Source organism: Podarcis raffonei, chromosome 2, assembly GCF_027172205.1.
Source record: "Podarcis raffonei isolate rPodRaf1 chromosome 2, rPodRaf1.pri, whole genome shotgun sequence".
Classification (NCBI taxonomy): Eukaryota; Metazoa; Chordata; class Lepidosauria; order Squamata; family Lacertidae; genus Podarcis; species Podarcis raffonei.
Genome location: NC_070603.1, coordinates 62,663,495 through 62,683,675, shown reverse-complemented (window position 1 = coordinate 62,683,675; position 20,181 = coordinate 62,663,495). Strand labels below are relative to the sequence as shown.

General features: G+C 42.9%; 1 protein-coding gene and 1 long non-coding RNA gene across 2 annotated transcripts in view; one reads left to right on the top strand and one right to left on the bottom strand.

The window, feature by feature from the left end:
* The first annotated feature begins 1,815 nt into the window (after nucleotides 1-1,815).
* The window catches only part of MGAT4B (alpha-1,3-mannosyl-glycoprotein 4-beta-N-acetylglucosaminyltransferase B), a 75,290-nt gene continuing 56,924 nt past the window's right edge, over nucleotides 1,816-20,181 (top strand). Inside the window, exon 1 of the mRNA XM_053376979.1 lies at nucleotides 1,816-2,271. Coding sequence (XP_053232954.1) covers nucleotides 2,175-2,271 — 97 coding nt within the window. The 5' untranslated portion in view covers nucleotides 1,816-2,174. The remainder of the gene's footprint in view (nucleotides 2,272-20,181) is intronic.
* On the bottom strand, nucleotides 11,805-15,040 carry LOC128407950 (uncharacterized). The gene is made up of 3 exons (XR_008328938.1): nucleotides 14,850-15,040; nucleotides 13,143-13,298; nucleotides 11,805-12,056 (listed from the first exon to the last, which is right to left on the bottom strand). It is a non-coding gene; the product is annotated as an uncharacterized LOC128407950 (long non-coding RNA).

The following is a 20,181-nucleotide window of genomic DNA, read 5'->3' as shown; positions in this document are numbered from 1 at the left end:
TACAGGAGTAGGCATTGCATGTAGAATGCTCCATAACCTCAAGACATAGTCCGAAGGTTTAATGCAGTTTCTTGAGATAGAAGGCAATTCCAAATAACACTTCGATTCCCCTATACTCCTCCTCCTCGTATGCCATTGATGTTTAGAAGTACTGTATGTGGTTTCATGCATTTCCTTACACACTTTCTGTGTTGGGAGATACTGTAGGGAAACCTATGTCTTCCTCTTGAGTCCTGTAAAGCCGTTTAGTATTTTAGAATGGAATTAAGACTTTCTCTCACAATGTCCCTTTGGAGTTAAGAGGGACAGAATGCATGCATTAGGGTAGTTCACACATATATGCACCCTTGTACTGCAGTCATATACATATCCACTCAACTGAGGCTTGCAGCCTTAATGTTTGCCTCATTTGTCAGGCTGGGCCATGGGCAGTGGTTTTTGAGGTGAGTCAGAAGCTGTGGGACAATGCCAGTAGAAAGGACCGACAGAGGAAGTCAGGACTGAAAGACAAACTAGGAGCAAGCCATGAATCAGGAATGAGGGACAAGATAGGAATCAGAACCAAACAATCCACAAACACACCAGAATTCATCACAAAGAGTTTGTTGCACAGGAACAGGAAACCCTCACATAGACCTTCCTGTCCATGAGGGTCCAGTGGCAGACCTGGGATGCCAAGATGCTCAATCAGATGCTGCCATATGGGGCTCACCCTAGATGCTCCCTGCTGAAGCTCCCAGCAGCTTCTGACACTCATCACTTGATTACTCAATGCTGCATGACTCAAGCTAAATATGAGAACTGCCTCTGCTGAAGAGTATTGAGCTTTAGGCTGTATCAGTAATTAAGCAATGAACTGTATGTGTGAATTCAGCCTCATAGAGCCAGCTCACGTGTTCTGCAGGAAGCCATTAAATGACCAGACAAATGTTACTGAAGGATATGCATCTACAGCCATAACTTTGGAGAGACTCCCCACTGTGTGTGATATGAAAGTCCATAGTCGGTTCAAAGATTATGGTCCCTGCAGTGATGTTCCCATGTGTTAGCTAACATTTGTAAATAATTCACTACAAGGCTCGTGCTGTCATGTGGAACATCTCTATGCCAGTGCCAACAACCTCCACATAAATATATATTGGGCAGGCTAAGGAAAAAGAAGCAGAAGAATTGAACCTGTCTTCAGTCTTCCTTGGAACTGAACCCACTAATGAGCTTGAATGACAAATGCCTCCTCTTTATTGTTGCAGAAAAAGACTACTTGGTGGACCATTTACTGAGCACCCATTCACACATGGATCTGCATTTGATGACTAGAAACTTAATGGATGCACTGGCTCCTCTAAATAAAAAAAAAGTATTTTGAGAGGATGGGAAAGCAGTGGTGTTGAACCTGTGATTACAAAGCGTCATAAAATGCACCTGTGAACCCGACTGTGCCTGTAATGGTGGACTGAGTTTGCTGCAGGTTTCTCCGTCGTGTTCGAGGACCGTGTAACTGGTGTCACTAGGCTTTCCGGAGGTAGGACAAGGTTTCCTCCTCTCCATTATAAGGCAGTCCCCTCTCCTTTCGACTGGGGTGGGGTCTTGCCCACTAACCCAACTATAAGCTCGAACACGAGGGCGTGGGAGCGTGTCCTGCTCTACAGGTCGCCCTACAGTCCAGCGGCTTTCGGCAGCCGCTCTTCCTCACACCCTCGTCGACCCCGGTTTTCTACACGCGCCCGCCTGCCTGCACGTGTCTGTCGCTAGGCACCCCCTTGCCCGCTTGCGGACTGCTGCCGCCGGCGGCGCGCGCACGGCTCCTTTAACACGGTGCTGCCATCATCTCCGCCCCTTCTCTTCCCTCGGCGGCACGGCAGCCCCCCTCTCTCCTCCAGGCCCGGGGAAAGGCAAACGGCGGCGAGAGCAGCTCCTGCTGCCTGCTGGAGCCGGCGGCCCGGTGGGGCGCGGCCAGTGCATGAGGGCAGCGGGCGGAGGCGCCGAAGAAGAAGGAGGAGGGGGAGGAGGAGGCGGGGGCGGCGAGTCCCGCCCGCCTGCCCGCCCGGGCACTGGCAGCCCCTGCCGCCGCCGCCGCCGCCTCTCCTTGCCGGGCCCGGGAGGCTGAGGCCGCCGCGTAGCGCCCGGGACATGCGGCCTCTCCAGCCGCAGCCATCGCCGAGGAGACGGGGGACATGAGGCTCCGCAATGGCACCTTCCTCACGCTGCTGCTCGGCTGCCTCTGCGCGCTCTTCTCGCTCTCCTGGTACGGGGCCTTCGGCGGGCACAAAGGTAAGGACGGGACTCACTCGGAGCCGGGCGGGGAGGGAGCGAGGGAGGGTTCCCGCCTTACGCACTGCGCCTGGCCCGGGAGGAGAGGGAGCCCCCACCCCAGGCAGAACCCGAGGGGGAGAGGCAGCATCTCCCGCCGCCCCAGGGGACCCCAAAAGGCCGCCGCCGCCGCCACCTGCTGAGAAGGTCTCCTCCTAGTGCTGGATGAGGCCAGGAGACCCTGACATGCAACTTAAATGTTTTTCTGGGTGCCTCTGGCAACTGAACCGCATTTCGAGTTTTGTTGGATTTGGAGAGGCGAGGCGTCCCCAGAAAACCTCCCAGATTCCTTGACACCTAGCACTGCCTCCTCTTCAGGTCTTTCCCACATCCCAGATTGCTGTATGGTCATTTGTTTTTTCCTCAATTCCTCTTTTCCTGCTTCTGACGCAAAGAAGCTCCCTTTTTCTGAGAAAGTGGTGGTTAAGGATTCCCACCTACCCACCACCATTTTTCTCTGTGCCCTCACAGAGAGTGTGACAAAATCTGTTCTATGGTTGCCTCTTTGGAACAGGTAGTTGTCTCTCACCCTAACTCCCTTTGTTTTCTTACCCTTGTTTTGTTTAGGCTGCTCTTTGATAGAACATCTAAGACTCCCAGCATTGCCTATTTACACAGGATGTTTTTATGTGTGCAGGTTTAACTCTGGGCTGTAGCCAAAGTGGCCAGGCAGGGCATGCAACCCTTGTGTTCAAAATGGCCCTGAACTTTATACTGCTCAAAGTGAACTGAAGGGGAGGAAATTGAGTTCTCCAGTCTTGACCTGTGTTCTTGAAGACTTTTTGTGTGATATCTGTAAGCTTGCCTGTTGAGGGAAGGCGAGTGGGTTAGCTTGACATTGCATCACTGCTGTCAGTGATTGTTGTATTTATTTAAGGGCAGCCAAGCAGTTATCAAATAAAGCAGTTTGTTCGTATGCCGCTAGTTTTCTTTCCTTTTTTTTACGCATTTAGTGCCTCTTTGCATCCCTCTCTCCACATCCTGCATTTTATCTGAATATTAAGCATTTCCCCCATATCTTCCTCTGTTGGTGTTTTAAATAAAAGAAATACAGTTGTAATCGTGAACCTCCCTAAAAGCAATTTACCTCTTATGACCTGGAAGCTGTACACCGGCTCCATTGGCCACTAAAGCGAGATGAGCGCCGCAACCCCAGAGTTGGTCATGACTGGACCTAATGGTCAGGGGTCCCTTTACCTTTACCTTTATGTTTTGGTAAAGTGATGGCAATGGCACATTAACGAGGGACCACATTTGATGGAGGTAGAGCAAGAGACCATGTTGGAGGTATGTTATTAGGTCTTCGAGAACTGCTTCACATGCTACTTTTTAAGACTTGTAGCTTCATGTTGGAAAGAACACAATAATGTGTTGAATGGTGGCTCTAGTGTTGTTTTTTCACTCTAAAATGCATATGCTGGAAAGGTGATAGACTATCTGGCAGCTAACTTCATAATGTGGGAGGATGAAAAATATTTGCATCACCACTCACTTGTTTACTTTTCTTGAGGCCACTTCATACATTACTTTTTCATAAACAGAAATTGGATCTCTGTATTGGAAAAGATCTTTTCTATATTAAGAAAAAGTGTTTTGTAAAATATGAAGGACAGTGGCTGGCCAGTCAGTTATACCCCTGTAAAGGAATTTAATTGGTCACAGTTATTGTGTATTGCAAATAAAAGTCTTCCCCTATAATCTCAGTGGAACAATCTAACACTTGCTCCTTATGCACAATAGGAACAAAATCTATCTTGGAAATGTTGTGCATTGTTGGGGCAATATGTGAATAAATATAATAAAGCTTATACTTGTCCCTCCCAAACCTTCTTTCTGGGCACTTTGATGTATGTATGGTAGTGGCAGTGTTAAGGATGACTTGCATGGATAATTACATGAAGAACTTGGGCAAGAATTTATAGCTACGATTCTTATCAAGGACTATTGCTGGGGTCCTTGATAACAGGGAGTTAAGAATCGCAACGGTGAACAAAAATAATAAAGGTAGTGCTAGCAATTTTTTTTCTGGCGTAGTAAAAATGCACTTTATGTTGGTGTCTGAGATGTGACCATTTCAGGCACAGTTCATTCTGGCACATCTTCTCATGTTCTTTTCTATTTCACTTTATGACCTTATATTACACCACATCTGGCAGTAGTGGTTATTTCCAGTGTAACAGCATTAAGAATCGGGGTTGCTATACTGTTATAAACCCAGTCCCAATCCTCATCAGAGTTGCAGTGCCACAGCTCTGCAATATTACAGTTGCACAACAATCCTTGTCCTCAGTTTTATGCACCACATTGCTGACACAGTAGTTCAGATGAGTAGACACTTGACTGCTGAGATGTAAGTTTAATGACTGAGGAGCATCAGTTGTCTGTCAAGATGAAAGTTTAGTTACTGAGTTATACCTGCATCCTGATCCCATTATTAACTACTTATGCTATTGGAATAACAGAACAACATGTTTAAAGAGGTCTGTTCCAAAAGGAGCTTTGGATTTTAGGATTGGGCTACAGCATTATCAGATACCTCACTTTTGTTTTTGTAGAAATATCTAGTTATCTACTTGTCAAAAGGCCTAAGGAATATTCTATTGATGGTCACAAGTATTCCCTTTCTTCTAGTGATCACACAGTTATAATTTTGCAACTTGTCTTATTTTCTTCACCACAGAAAACTATTTAAGTGTAGCATAAATCAAATCAACTTTCCTATCAAGTTACAGAGGGAATATCATGCTGGTTGTGCAGTTCACTCCCTTAGTCTTGTTAGCACCACCACCCACAAGCTAATATATACACCTAGCTCCCATCAGTTATGCTGGAAGAGCAGCAAAACCCTGTCAATGGTTGTAGGACAAGTTTGCATTGTGAAAGCAATAATTTCTAAAGTAGGCTCTCTCAAGACTAGTACATTTTTATCTATTTGAGAAAAATTGAGAGAGTTTTGTCTTCTTCCTTCATCTAATAATTGTTATGATGGTACAGAATATTAACAGAGAGGTAAAAAAACACACCCTGAAATTAATACATGCATGGAATGCATAAACCAGTGTCAAACAAAGAGGGCCATGATACATTAAAAGGGGGGGCACCTCATGAAAAAGAGAGGATTGCCACTGGATCTCTTTACTTGTCAATAACTCACAGCTACAGTCCTGAAGTAGTTTTGGTCGTAAAGAATCCATTGTATATATGGATTGATCAGTGCTTGGAATAGAAAGGTTTTTCCTTTAGATGCTGCTTAACTGAATAAGAGGCAACTGTTGCCTCTGTCTAGTAAACTTAGTGCTGTTTTGTTTTTTACTGTTAGGAATGTAGGCAACTGCCTTTTATGGAGGTAGACCATTTAGCTCAAGAGTTGTCCACATTGATTGGCAGTGGCTCTCCAGGGTTTAAGGCAGGGAACATTGACAGCCCTATCTGGACATGCCTGGAATTGAACCTGGAACCTTCGGCGTGCAAGGCAAAAGCTCTTCCACTGAGCTATAGCTCTTCCCTAGTTGTGTGGAATGTGTTTTGTAGAGCTCTGCCAAACCTCACCATCTTCAATCATCTTACCTGGACACAGGGTTTCTTTCTCTTTGCCACTTTACCCAGCTGTTTATACAACTTCTATTAGCTGGTTTCTCAGCTCTTCATCTCTCAGTAAGCTGAGTGCCCAAAGTATTTTGTTTTCATGAATTGTTCATAATATGGTTAACATTATTATCATCATCATCATCATCATCATCATCATCATCATCATCATACTGGCCTACTGAGGATTAGATTTGGCTATCATGTTGCACCTTACATCTTATAACAGCATAAGAGGATCAGTTCCCATCACATCACTCATGTTTTCCTTTTTAATAGAATGAAGCATAACTAGGAAGAGGAACATATGTGTTTAAAAGTGGATCTAGATGTGCAGAGGATACAGTAGTGCAGTTAGGTAATTTTAGATTATGTTCTTATGGGGACTGTTTTTTGATGGTAATGGGTGCTTCTACTCATTCTGCTGAAGAGTGCTGTGGAATTTTGCCCCAGGGCCTGCCTAATGGCATCACTGGTGGTGGTATATGCTTAACATTTTAACCTGGTGAAACTTGTTGCTCCTCTTCTTAACCAGGGTGATTGATGTACACAGCAGAGTACAAGTGCCAGTAAAATACTATGTTATTCCCTTTCTGCATTGATCACATTTGCACTGGGAATACATGTAAGGAAAGGGCATCTGCAAAATCGTTGCCAACAATAATGGGAGCCGCTGATTACGAGGCAGAGCGAATCCATCATGCGGTCGACATCATGTTATCTTTGTGACAGGGGTAGACTGGAAAAGGTGAGGGAAGGACACTGTGCATAATGATTTTCTTTAGCTTTGCCTCCTTATGGAGTACTCTGTTTTCACAATGCCCCAAAATAAAAGGTGCATACTGTTAATGGACAGTTACAGGCATGGGCTGTTAGTGCTGCTTTGAGGGTAAAGGATGGGGGCAGCTTTGCTAAGCCTGGCTTCTGTCAAACTGCACTTGAAAGCAACCGCTTAAAGGAATAGCCATTCATGGCTCTTGGTGTTAGTCTGGCAAAGCTAATGGATATTGTGCGTTGCACACTGCTTAGCCTCTTTATTAACTTAGTGTCTCTACTTTTGCTGCTAGTTTCTGCACTTTAAAAGTCATTAGGGCCACATCATCCATCTGTCTCAAGGCTACTTTACTTCCCCTTACCCATTTAAACAATGCGTCTTTGTTACTGCTGTATAATGGGTTTTGGCTTTGTGATGCTTCTGTTACTTGCTTCCTTTGCATTACTCATCAGCTAAAAGGTTCTTTCAGCTGTGGTTTAAATCTCATTAAAACCATTTCCCTACAGAGCTTCAGTTAAAGAGATTTGGGGACTGATATCAGTGAAGAAATTCTTTATGGCAGCTATTGCTATTTGGATCTTTTTCTTGAAAATATTACATATGATCTGTTTTGGCACTCAGCTCTTTTGGACACTTGAAAACATGGTCATGTGACTGTGTGTATGATGACTACAAAAGATAAAGGAATGTGATTTTCTATTTAAAAAAGAAATGGCACATAGGTAAGCATACTTACTGTACTGAGATGATCCTCCAGATTAAAGGGAGAGTCTTTTCTGCGGTTTATTTTTGTTGTTCACACTATTAATCATCTCCTCTTAACTTCATGTATCAAAATAACAGCATTTTCTCCCTGCCTCATTATCTAAGGGCGTTAATCTTCCAAGTTTTTCTTTCTTCAAAATATGTGTCTATGGACTATGCTCATATTGACTATTTGCAAATAACAAGCAGTGTCTTATATAGGGTTGTGTCTAATGCTGCCTGTTCGTGAGCAGAATGGATTTCCACCCTCACAACAGAGACTTCACTTTCCTCTCTTCTCCCCTAAGCACCCTCAAAATATGCTATGGAGAGTTGGGGGACTCTGGAGCAGATTTAGGGGATGCGGGAAGAAGGAAGCCTTGACTTTATAGAAGAACGTAGGAAGTGCCTGCTGGATCAAGCCAATGGCCCATCTCGTCCAGCATCCTGTTCTCACAGTGGCCAACCAGATTACTGTGGGAAACCCACAAGCAGGATTTGAGTAAAAGAGCACTCTCCTCTCCTGTGGTTTCAAGCAACTGGTATTCAGAAACCTTGCCACCTGCAACTAGTAGCCATTATTAGCCCTCTGCTCCATGAATTTAAACACTATCTCGGTTGCATTCCATAGTTTATCTATGTGCTGTGGAGTACTGTCTTTGTGCTTGAATCTTCCAGCCTTTAGCTTCATTGGATGCTATGAGTTCTAGCATTATGAGAGAGTGAGAAAAACTTTTCTCTTGTCACTTTTCTCCATGCTATGCATAATTTTATAAAATTCTATCATGTCACCTCTTGCCTTTTCTCTAGGCTAAAAAGACCCAAATGCTGCAACCTTTCTTCACAGGCAGGAGTTGCTCCATCCCCTTGACTGTTTTGGTTGCCTTTTCCAACTATATAATATCCTTTTTGAGGCGAGGTGACCAGAAATGTGTACAGTGGTACCTCAGGTTAAGAACTTAATTCGTTCCGGAGGTCTGTACTTAACCTGAAACTGTTCTTAACCTGAAGCACCACTTTAGCTAATGGGGCCTCCCACTGCTGCTACGCCACCGGAACATGATTTCTGCTCTCATCCTGAAGCAAAGTTCTTAACCCGAGGTACTATTTCTGGGTTAGCGGAGTCTGTAACCTGAAGCGTATGTAACCTGAGGTACCACTGTACAGTATTCCAAATACTGCCTTGCCATAGATTTGTATAACAGCATGATGATATTGGCAGTTTTATTTTAAAACCCTTTCCTAATGATCCCTAGCATGGAATTTCCTCTTTCTCAGCCACCACACACTGGGTTGACATCTTCATTGAGCTATCATCTGCTATGACCCCAAGGTCTTGTCCCTAGTCTGTCACCGCCAGTTCAGACCCCATTAGCACATATGTGAAATTAATATATTTTGCCCCAACATGCCTCACTTTACACTTGTTTACATTGAACTGCATTTGCCATTTAACCATTCACTTGGTTTGAAGACGTCCTTTTGGAGCTATTCACTATTTTTGTATTAATGACTGAAGAATTTAATATCATCAGCAAACTAGGCCACCTCATTTCTCACTCCTAACTCTTGATTGGGTGGGGAAGCCCATCCTGATGGACAGGATATAAATATGATGATGATGATGATGATGATGATGATGAAGGAGGAGAAGTTAAAATGCACAGTTTCAAATACTGAACCTTGGGGAAGTCCACTTCTACTTTCCATTCAAAGAACTGTCCATTCATCCCTACTCTTTGTTTTGTGCAACTTAACCAACTCCTGAGCCATATAACAATATAAAGAGCTCCTTGTCTTTACATCTTATGTCTCAATGTTTTTAGCAATGTGTTCCTCAAATTATTTTTTTAGCATCCTTTTCTGTCTGCTTAAGGGCAGATGGGACTCATCAACCTGGGAAGATAGCCCATCTAAGAGAAGGAAAACTTACCCTAAACCTTCACTGCCTTGCAGGATATTTTCGGGAGAAGAAAAGGCTAAGGAGTAAACCCTACACAAATCCGGAGTAGAGCCCCTAAGACGATTGGATGGCACCTTGTACGCTTCCTTCCAGCAACTCCTGCAGCCAAGCTGCTGCCAAACATATTGCTCTGCTTTCCTTTGGACCACATCAGCAAGCCTGAGAAAGGGGGCCTTGTTGTCTGGGCAGCCCAGGACCTCCATACACACTGCCCAGGCTTATGTTGCTAATGTAGTGCTACTAATGTAGTGCTACTAAGGTTTGCCTTCACCCCTGGAAGCTCTCTCTCTCTATCACTCTCTCTCCCTCTCTGCAAACTGAATCTGTGAAGGAAGCAGAGTTGTGGGTTTTTTCAGCTGAAACCTGCTCATTAGGAAGTTGACGGAAGCCATTTATTTAATAGGCTACCAGGTAGCCTTGACTTCTTCCTGCTGATTGTAGTGACGGGTTTGACTGATGATCTGGAGGTGGGGAAATGCTCTGGTGGCCAAGTAGCAATTAAACCCTTGAACCATTATGTTCCAATGTGGCAGCTGCATTCCACAAAGGAGTGATTCCTTGTCACACATTCTGAATTTTTTTCAGCAAATTATTTATCTGAATTAGCACCAAGTTCAAACAGGATGTGATCCACTTACCCAATGCAGGCTTATTACCAGCTGGTGATAACTTATACGGATGTCTGTGGCTGTATCTGCTTTTTGCTTAGGCTACCTGTTATACAGGATAACATGAGATTACCCTCCTCCCCCAGTATCCAGTAAAAGAAGGATTGACACAATTACACACAAAATTTAATGTGAAGTTGTTCAGTAAGGATGGTGAAATGTTAACAAATGATGAAGAGAAGGCAAAAATTCCTATTTTGCCCCTGTTTTATTTCCAAAAAGGGGTGCAACCTTACATAAGTAATATAACTGGTATGGGGGTAGGACTTCATTTTAAGATTGATAAGGAGCTGGCCAGGCAGTGCCTAGCTTCTTTAAATGAGTGCATATCTTTAAAGCCAGATGACTTGCATTTTAAGGAACTTGCTGGTGTATTATCAGGGTCTCTTTTTATAATCTTTAAAGAAATTCTGGAGAACAGGTCCCATGGGCAAGTGTCCCAACTTTCAAAAATCTGCCAGGTCAGCCTGACTTCGATATCTAAAAAGGTAATAGAACAGATTATAGAGGAGTCAATTTGTAAGAAATATATAAGCAACTTTAGTGATTAGTAGGAGCCAGCATAACTTTTCCTTCCTTCCTTCCTTCCTTCCTTCCTTCCTTCCTTCCTTCCTTCCTTCCTTCCCTCCCTCCTCCCTCCTCCTCCTCTTCTTCTTCTTGCCAGCATGACTTTCTCAAGAATAAAGTCTGCCAGACTAATCTCTTTTTATCATGTAGATTGTAGGAATGCCATGATTGTAATTTAACTTGATTTCAACATGGCATTTGACAAAGCCCCCTTTGGTTTGCAAACCGACTGCATGTGGGCCACGTGATAGTACCATCAGGTAGATTCACAGCTGGCTGGAAAACCATATTGAAGAGTGCTCATCAATGGTTCCTCATCAAACAGGAGGGAGGTTGGGTCTAGTAATCTTTAATCCTTTTACCAATAGGTTAGAAGGCAGGTAGGAATCCTCATCAGATTTACAGATGACACAGAACTGGGATGGATAGCTAACGCCTCAGAAGAAAGTAATACAATGATCTTGATAGAAGGGAAGGCTGGGCTGCAACTAACAAGTTCTGCATCTAGGCAAATTAACCCGCATAGGTTGGGGTATACGTGACTTTGCAGTAGTATATGATCTCAGGATTGTAGCAGATGACAAAGTGACCATGAGCCAGCAGTGTGATGCAGCTACAAAAACAATTAATGTGATTTTAGGCTGCATTAGTAGAACCTTAGTTTTCACACTAAGAAGGATATAGACAAATTGGAATGGGTTCAGAGATGAGCAACAAAGGTGATCAATAGTAAAAACAATCCTGTGAGATGGTTGAAGGAACTAGGTATATTCAACGTGGAGAAAAGAAGACTGAGGGGGAAGACAGGATAGCGCTCTCCAAATATCTGAGAGGCAGTTGGTTAGAATAAGGTAAATACTTTTTCTCTGATGCCTAAAAGGGAAAGACTTAATTGGCTGAAATTATGGAAAGATAGATTTTGGTTGAACAATGGGATAAATGTCTCCATGGCAAGAGCAGATCAACCAATTACCTAGTTGGGTGGTAAGATCTTTTGCTGGAACCATTCAGTCAGAAGCTGAACAGCCATCTGTTGGGGAAGCGGAGGCCAGAATAGATACCCCCTCAATTCTGTGATTCTAAGAATTGGTGTTGGCCAGCTAGTTTTGTGCTTTCTTGGTATGTTAAGCAACTACAAAACTTGAAAACACACTTTAATTTAAACCCATGGGAAATTAGGATAATGTAATGATGGCAGTATCTGCCCTGCATTTCTCCTTTTATTTCTTACCTCATATACCAAAAATATGAAGAAGGCTTGCTTTGTTTTAAGATTTTAATTCAGCATCATTTCAAAGGTGTGTGTCTGCTATTTGGTTCCCTGTACTTTTGGAGTGGCAGATTGGGTGACAGAGGTGTTGCCTATTCTTCTGCAGTAAAATTAGAGTTGCTGTATGCATAAAACTTGAGATTTCCTGTGGTCCATCATCACTGCAGGGAATACCTGTTGAATGATTTTTTTAAAAAAGTGTCTTACTGTTTCCATATTGCATTAACACCCCCCTTTTCTTTTTTCGCTAAGAATAAAAATATTTGCTTCTTTTTCTTCCATCTTTAGGTTAGCTAAGCCTTGAGTAATCAGCCTTTTGGGGTTTTAAGAGAGATTATGCGGAAGTCACTTGTTCCTTTTAAAAAGTAAAGTTTGAAAACTTCTGGTTTTCTAATAATAATAATATAAAAATTTATCAAATCTCTCTTTTCCCTGTGAAATTTTTGCTTTGATTCCCTCTTAACTGTTACAAAACTATTAAGAAGGTCAGGGGAACTGAAAGAACAGAACAAAAGCAGTAATGAAAAAATTATTGAAACTACTTCAAGGTGGCATTTCTTATATGTAGTTAATTTTATCCTGCCCACACATATTTCATTGACATGCTGTTTTTCTAATAGAAGATAAATGTTAGTTATGAGATCTCAGCAAATGCTGTTGACTAGTGGTGCTCATCTAACCAAAATAAGGTGTGGGAGATTGTATCCTGGCTTGAAAAATAAGCAAGTGTAAGACGTAGTACCTAAGGAGAAAGGAACATTTTCCCCTTGTAGCAACAGGCATCTCTTCTTGTGATTCTGTTTTTAATTAAAGATCACAGGACATTTCCTTATAATAAGCATTTCAAGGTCCTCTGTTGCAACATAGGTGTTCTGTTCTTCATCTTGACTATCCAGGAACAATTGTGGCACCCTTTCTTTTCTAGTTACTGTAGAGCCTTGTCTGGAGAGTTTAAAGTGAAATGGTTCTCCTGGGGCTAGCAGTTAACCAGATACCTTTTGATATTTGTTACACTTTGGCTCAGCGTTTGCCAGTATCACAAACATTGCAACTTGTCCAACTACAGCTTTCTAAGGAACTTGTAGACTTGGAAGGTTCAGAGGTGATGTTTTCTCAACCAAACCTCGATGTGTGCTTTGAAGTGCCAACTTAATAAGTGAGTATGTTCTGTGTCTCTTGCAAGCACAGGCAGCCGCACAAAAAAACACAAACCTGACAAGCTTAAGTCCCCTGTACACATTAAAGACAATCTCTACCCACCTTCAAGAGGCATGCCTTAAGGTCCTTCTCTGCTGCCATTGGTTCCCAGTGCAACTGTCTAATATAAGTAAGACTTTGCCCCCATTATGTTGCAGAGGCTGTTGGAATTATGGTTCTTTTTGCACGCATGGTGGGCCTGCAACACAGTGTAAAACTCTGGGAAAAGATTTGTTTGCATAATAAGCTTGGAATTAAAGCCCAACCAATCCATAGCCCTATTAGTGCTGGAAATTGACACAAACCCAGTGATCAAGCACGAGGACCTACTGCTCTTATTGTTGACAGCAGCATGACTGGCTGAATCAGAACCACCAGTGGAGACCTGGATTAATTACCGTATTTTTCGCTCTAAAAGACGCACTTCCCCCCTCCTAAAAAGTAAGGGGAAATGTGTGTGCGTCTTATGAAGCTAATGCAGGCTGCGCAGCTTTCGCTGAAGCCAGGAGAGCAAGAGGGATTGGTGCGCTCCCGCTGTGCTCAGGAGGCTTCGCATTGCTTTCACAGAGAGAGAGAGCTGCGCAGCACCCCTTCAGCAAAGCGGGAGGAGAAATGGAAGGGGCTCCGCTTCTCCTGCCGCTTTGCTGAAGGGGCACTGCGCAGAAATGGAGAGAACTTTTTTTTCTTGTTCTCCTCTTCTAGAACTAGGTGCGTCTTATGGTTGGGTGCGTCTTATAGAGCAAAAAATACGGTATGTCTGAAGCATGAATTTCAGGCCAATCTTGGAGCCTCTTGCTCCTTAATTGGCTGTGAATCAATTTTGATATGGCAAAAGTGGTCATCTGTACCCATCTATTCTTTGGTTGCTACATCTTCCAAGTTAACTGGACAGCATGGTATCTGAAAAGCTAGGCTTTCCAAAAATATGACATTGACCAAGGATTAATCTACAAACATCCACCAAAATTAGGTTGGAAAGTCTTTTTGGGACTGTGCAATTTTGCAGTTTTAAATGGGGTGCATGTGTTTGTGTCACATTTTGAACATTCCTCCATGTAAAATAAACATTAGCTTTCTCCTTAATGTGCTAGTTTGTGCTGAGTGGGTGGTTTGATTGTTGTTGTTTCACATGGGTAAGCTTAAAAATTGTTGTCTCTCGACTGCATCAGTTTAGTCCTAGAATTACTTATTTTGCCGGGTGTGTAGCTTAACTGTTTGGTATGAAGACTTGCGGCAAACATTTTCACCATGGTGTTGGCTTACCAAAACCTGCATGTGAATGTTGACTTACGACATGTGCCAGATTGTCTTAGAGTCATGTTTCACTAATCCCGGCTTAAAATCAGCCCTTTTATAACTCATTTTCCCACATCTCAGATGGAACTATCCCTTTCAGAAACAGGGGTGGGGAGCAACTAATGTTGTTTGCTCAACCTGTTTGGCAGTTGTACTTTGGTATTTGGTATTATTTGTATAGCTTTTTGAACCAACAGCAACTACATACAGGATTACAAAAGATGTAGCCAAACGGTTGCCCTGAATAATAATAATAATAAACCTCATGGTGTTTACAAAGGAGACAAAGAAAAAGCTGAGTATATGTATTATCTCCTTTTGGAATAATGGTATGACTTTCATGGTGAAATGTTTAATGTCCAGTAGAAGAGACCATTGATTTCTGTGCCCATGAGGAAGGGAGCTTATTATTTATGCAGGGTCATTTATAATATAAATAACAGCCTGTGATTTTAGCCCTATTAAAGCATTCACCTGAAAATGTGTTGAGGGAGGAGCAGAGCAGCAAGCACTAGCCCTGCCGCCAACATCCCTATCCCCTCCGGCTAAAGAATCAGACCTTCCTGCTCATTGGGTGGAAGAACTGAAACAGGATTCTTTGTGTGCTCAGCTGAATGCACTTAGAATCCTTGCACTTCAGAACTCTAACCATGCAATGTTCCTGATTGCAGGAAGGCTTCTAATAGCATTACACCAAATGTGCTTAGAATACCCTTTCAGACCTTCCCGCTCAGCGTGGGAAGGTCCAGTGGAGCTGGCAGGGCAGGTACACGCAGGGATGTTGGGGGTGGAGGCCATTTATGCTCACTGCATGCTTTATTCCGTCCCCACCCCCAATCTCCAAATAGGGCTTTTGCTTTGTGAAAAGTGCTAGTATGTGATAAGTGCGCCTAAGGAAAGAACAGTGCAAAAACATAGTCTGATTCAAAATAAGACAGCTTCCGGTTGGTCTGTCTGTATTAGTATTGTCCACGCTGACTGGCCACAGCTCTCTAGAGTTTTAGGCAGACAACATTTCCAGACCTACTTGGAGATACTAGGTATTGAACAAGGGACTTTCTGCATGCAAAGCAGATGCTCTTTCACTGAGCTATGGCTCTTCTCCATGAGCAGTAATATGTGTGGCCAAAGTGATGCACAGTGAGCACATATGTATATGTGAAAGGAAAAACAACAACTCTGAAGGTCAGCTTTGAAGGGAAGCAGCTTTTGGTATTTTCTAAATTGTAGGTCATTGTCTACAAGTTTTGAAATTTGGGTGGCTGTTAATTAATGCACAGATGAATGTGTTCTCCCAGAATACTGAGCTTTGTAGCCACCATGCATTGAGTACCAAGTGGAACAAGTGTAAAGAGGCAGAGCGGAAAAATGAATTTGTAACCACAGTCCTTTGGACAAGCTGCAAAAATGTACAATGAGCATGATGTATTGAACCCTTTAGATGAATTAATTCCACTTTGTTCTCAATGCATACCAACTGCAAAAGTCAGACAAATGGCCTTTTCTCCAAATTCCCATGGAAACATGCTTGGCATGACATTGCACTGTTTACCCTCACCCCCAAAAGGAGCTGTGGGGCGCCATGCCCAATTCCTTTTATTTTGGGCCTTTCAATATGCTGCAATGGTACATTATATATCTATCCATTGTGCCAAGCCCAGAATTCTTTAGGTGATGTTGAATACTTGACATTATTAATTCTTATTTACAGAGGAGCTGGTTCTATAGCATAAGCATGAATACAATACCAGATTGATGTTCCTGGCCGACATACAATTCCTGTGTAAAAGGAACTCGGCAAAATGGAGAATTCTTGCTCCAATATTCTGTGTGACATTATCAGTGCAGCAAATTGATAGAAAAGAGGAGGAGAAACAGTGATAAGCAATATTCACTTCTTCCTACAGTATTCTTATAGATTTCTTCTTGACACTCAGACAGCAATTGAGAAAGAAGAATAACTCATCATCTGTTGTATCCTGCCATTCCAATGATATTATTTTGGGCTGCGTCCAAAGGATCAGTGCAATCACTGCAAGGATTTCTTCTTGTACAGTGAGGTATGCACAGTGGAGCATACAGGAAGGGGTTAACTCCTTTTCAGAAGGCAGGGTCATATGATAAGAAAAGGATTCCCCCCCCCTCAGTTTCTAGGTGGAAGAGGAGAGAATCTTCCTGCAGTTGAGTTCCTGCTCCTGTACTCTTCATTATTGGGTACAGGGACTCTTCTCTTTTGCGAAGCATAGTTATTTTTTCCTATTTTCTCCCTCAGGGAAGCCACAGACCCCCTTCCATCAGCTCTTAGTTAGAATTAGGTGGGGGAAACTCGCTTTCCCTCACATACTGCAATAGGTTGTACACAACAGCTGAGGTAGCTGGGACTCTCTTGGGTCTCCCAGGTGTTGTGCCTCTGTTTTCAGCTTCCTGTTGCTCCTACTGCTTGAAAAGCAGCCTGAATGTTCCATTGGTTTCAACTGGGGATCATTGGGTTCCTGCCTGGACCCTCCCCCAATACACAAAGCATTGGGACACAGACCAGCAAACCAAGGCTTAAGGTAAAGGTACCCCTGCCCGTACGGGCCAGTCTTGACAGACTCTAGGGTTGTGCGCCCATCTCACTCAAGAGGCCGGGGGCCAGCGCTGTCCGGAGACACTTCCGGGTCACGTGGCCAGCGTGACATCGCTGCTCTGGCGAGCCAGAGCCGCACACGGAAACGCCGTTTACCTTCCCGCTGGTAAGCGGTCCCTATTTATCTACTTGCACCCGGGAGTGCTTTCGAACTGCTAGGTTGGCAGGTGCTGGGACTGAACAATGGGAGCGCACCCTGCTGCGGGGATTCGAACCGCCGACCTTTCGATCAGCAAGCCCTAGGGGCTGAGGCTTTTACCAACAGCGCCACCCGCGTCCCAGAGCGCCACCCGCGTCCCAAACCAAGGCTTATCCATCCACAATCTCTTTCACAGAATATAATCCGTAGATCTGACAGAGACCTACCTCTACATCCCCATTTGCCCACCCTTCAAGTTGAACCTGCCCTGGGGTAGCTTTTTATTCTGCACATAGGGTGTATTGAATTTGTGTGGTTTACTCCAGTAATACAGTCAGGACTTTCCACTACTTTCTGTAGTCTTTTCTCATTTTTTCCCTTACGTTCTATTCTGTTGCTTAGGATTTATCAATTTCCTCATTGCAAATAGGCATGGGTTTTTTTCAGTTAAGTAGATACTGTATAGATATTCCTCTGGACAAGTTCTTACTGCTATTGAAGAGGCCAAGTCTGGTGACTGGAGGGAGTTTCCTGTCTCTTCCTGCCAGACAGGGGGAAATACTCCTCTTCTTCTTTTTGTTTGGTCATCTGACACTATGTCTGCTGAAGAGGCATTCACTCTTTCCTGTATGCTGCTCTCTCCACTGACCAGAAGAATATTTCCATCCCCCCCACTCTCCTACCCCAGCATGCCCCCTAAATCTGTTCTAGGGGGTTTCTCCAACTCTTCAGAGCAGATAAGCAGAGGGTACAGGGCATATGTGTGTGTGGGGGGGAGTCCAGTTATACAAGTGGAGATCTTTGTGCTGATGGGACATACTAACCTTTTACCTTACTACTTGGGTACCACCCTCTGGAACATTTCCTGTGTTTTCTAATCGCTTGTTCCTTATTTTGCTGTAATCTCTATTACTGTAGTTAGCATATAGTTCAAGGGAATGTTGCTCTCAGGCAGAGGTCGTCTCAGGCTCCCATTTGCTAAGTCAGATAAGCCTGTCCCCTTTGTGGCATCTTACTTGATCACCTGATAGCCTATTAACATATATCTGCAGGTGTGTTTTTTTCCTAGTTTGAATTTATTATTCTTTTCACATGCTCTCTTCTTTACTATCCAGAATTCCCAGGCAGATTCTGTGTTTTCCTGTAGATTATTTCTCTTACAGAGTAGATCTCTACACTTTAATGCAGTCATACATCTCCCATCGACGCCAGTCTGCATGAATCGAGATGCTGGAAAGCATCTAATTTTCAGCAGGCTATTGGAATGGGATGCATTATGGGTATAAACTTCCAAAATGTCCTCCCTATGCAACACAGCCTGACAATGAAGTCATAGCCTGTAGCTATTCTCACTTGTTCAGATGTGCTCCCCACCCCACTCTGCTAAAGGAAAGGTCCTGCAGTCTCACCTCTTCTCTCCCTTCACAGGAAGAAACTGATTAAAGAATCCCCACAAGCAGCGTTGCAATGTAATAGAAACTGCACTGGTCAGAGATTAGATTCCTGCAGCACTTTTTTTTTCTTGAAGGGGGAAAAATGTGAATTTGCAACCAAAAGACCCACAACAAAAAGGAAAATGTAAGCTCCATGGGACAGGGCCTGTCTCTCTTTCTTATGCTACTTGGTAAAGTGCCATGTGTATTGAAGGCACTAGAGTAAAATACATTTAATTTCATCACTATGAATTATATAAATTTATTGCATGTAAGACAAATTATTGGGTATTTCAGAGTGTATTTAAATTGCAAAGCCACAGTCTTGTCGTATCTGAGTGAATTTTATGGAAGGACATTAAACTGTGTAAGTTCCTTCATATTCCCTATTTCTTTCATACAATGCAGCCGTTTCATAACCTTGCAGTTAATATACTTTGTGTGTGTGGTATAGCATGTTCTGTGTTGGAGATTAGATCTTTTGTTTTTGTTTTAAATTATATTTATTAAGATTTTCCACCATAATACAATAAAAAATCAAAAAAGAGAAAAAACAAAAAAAGTTTAAAAACACATAAAGTTCACAATCCTTATTTTCTATAACATATTTCCCTGACTTCCCCACACCTCTCCCTCTTGTATTCCAGTTCAGATTGTTGGTTCAACAAGTTCTTATCCCTATTTTTAAACCTTTTTATATTTAGTTCTTTTTTAAAAAAAGAAGCCAATTTTGCCTTATAGACTTCATATTTATACATCATTGCTTATTCTTTAAACCTTTTTCTAAAGTCGGCCTAAATTCCCTTCCACGATTTCCCCAATTTTCATACAAATATCCAAACAAAATAAAAACAGAACAGGTTAAATTATACACCCTTTGGATTCCCAAACTCCACCCCCCCTTTCCCGGTTTCAATCCCCAACAAACGTCTATCAGTCCATCTTCTATCAGCCTGGAGATCTCACGTCCAAGGCTCTTAATTCTCTCTCAATTCCTCTCTGCCGGTTTTTTTTGTAGTCCTTGGTATTAAACACCAAATCTTGGAGAAGCTCTAGCCCAATAAGGTCCATGTTTCTTCCAGCCAGACCTCCATATTTAAAAGTGGAGCCTGAATCTTGTTTCTTAATCCTTTCGGAGATTAGATCTTTTGCTTCCTCCGATGCCCCCCCAAGGAGGCAAATTGCTTACCTTTCTTGGCAACTTTGCTCTCTGGTCTTTGACCGCAATAAAGATTGGTTGATACATTTATATACCATTTTTATCTTTCAAGGATCTCAAGGTGCAGTGTGCATGATTCTCCTCCCCATTTTATCCTCACAACAACTCTGTGGCTAGGTTAGGCTAAGAGATGGTGAGTGGCCCAAGGTCACCCAGTGAGCTTGTTAGGAACTGTAATTCTGTGACAGGTCTCCTAACAACTCTTAGCACCCTTAACAATTTGCTTATTTGCAAATTGCTTACCTTTCTTGGCAACTTTGCTCTCTGGTCTTTGACCGCAATAAAGATTGATTTATACATTTATATACCATTTTTATCTTCCAAAGCAGTATTCTTTGACTGCTTGAAATGTGTGGTGGAGTTGTGAGCTGAGACTTTATCTGTGA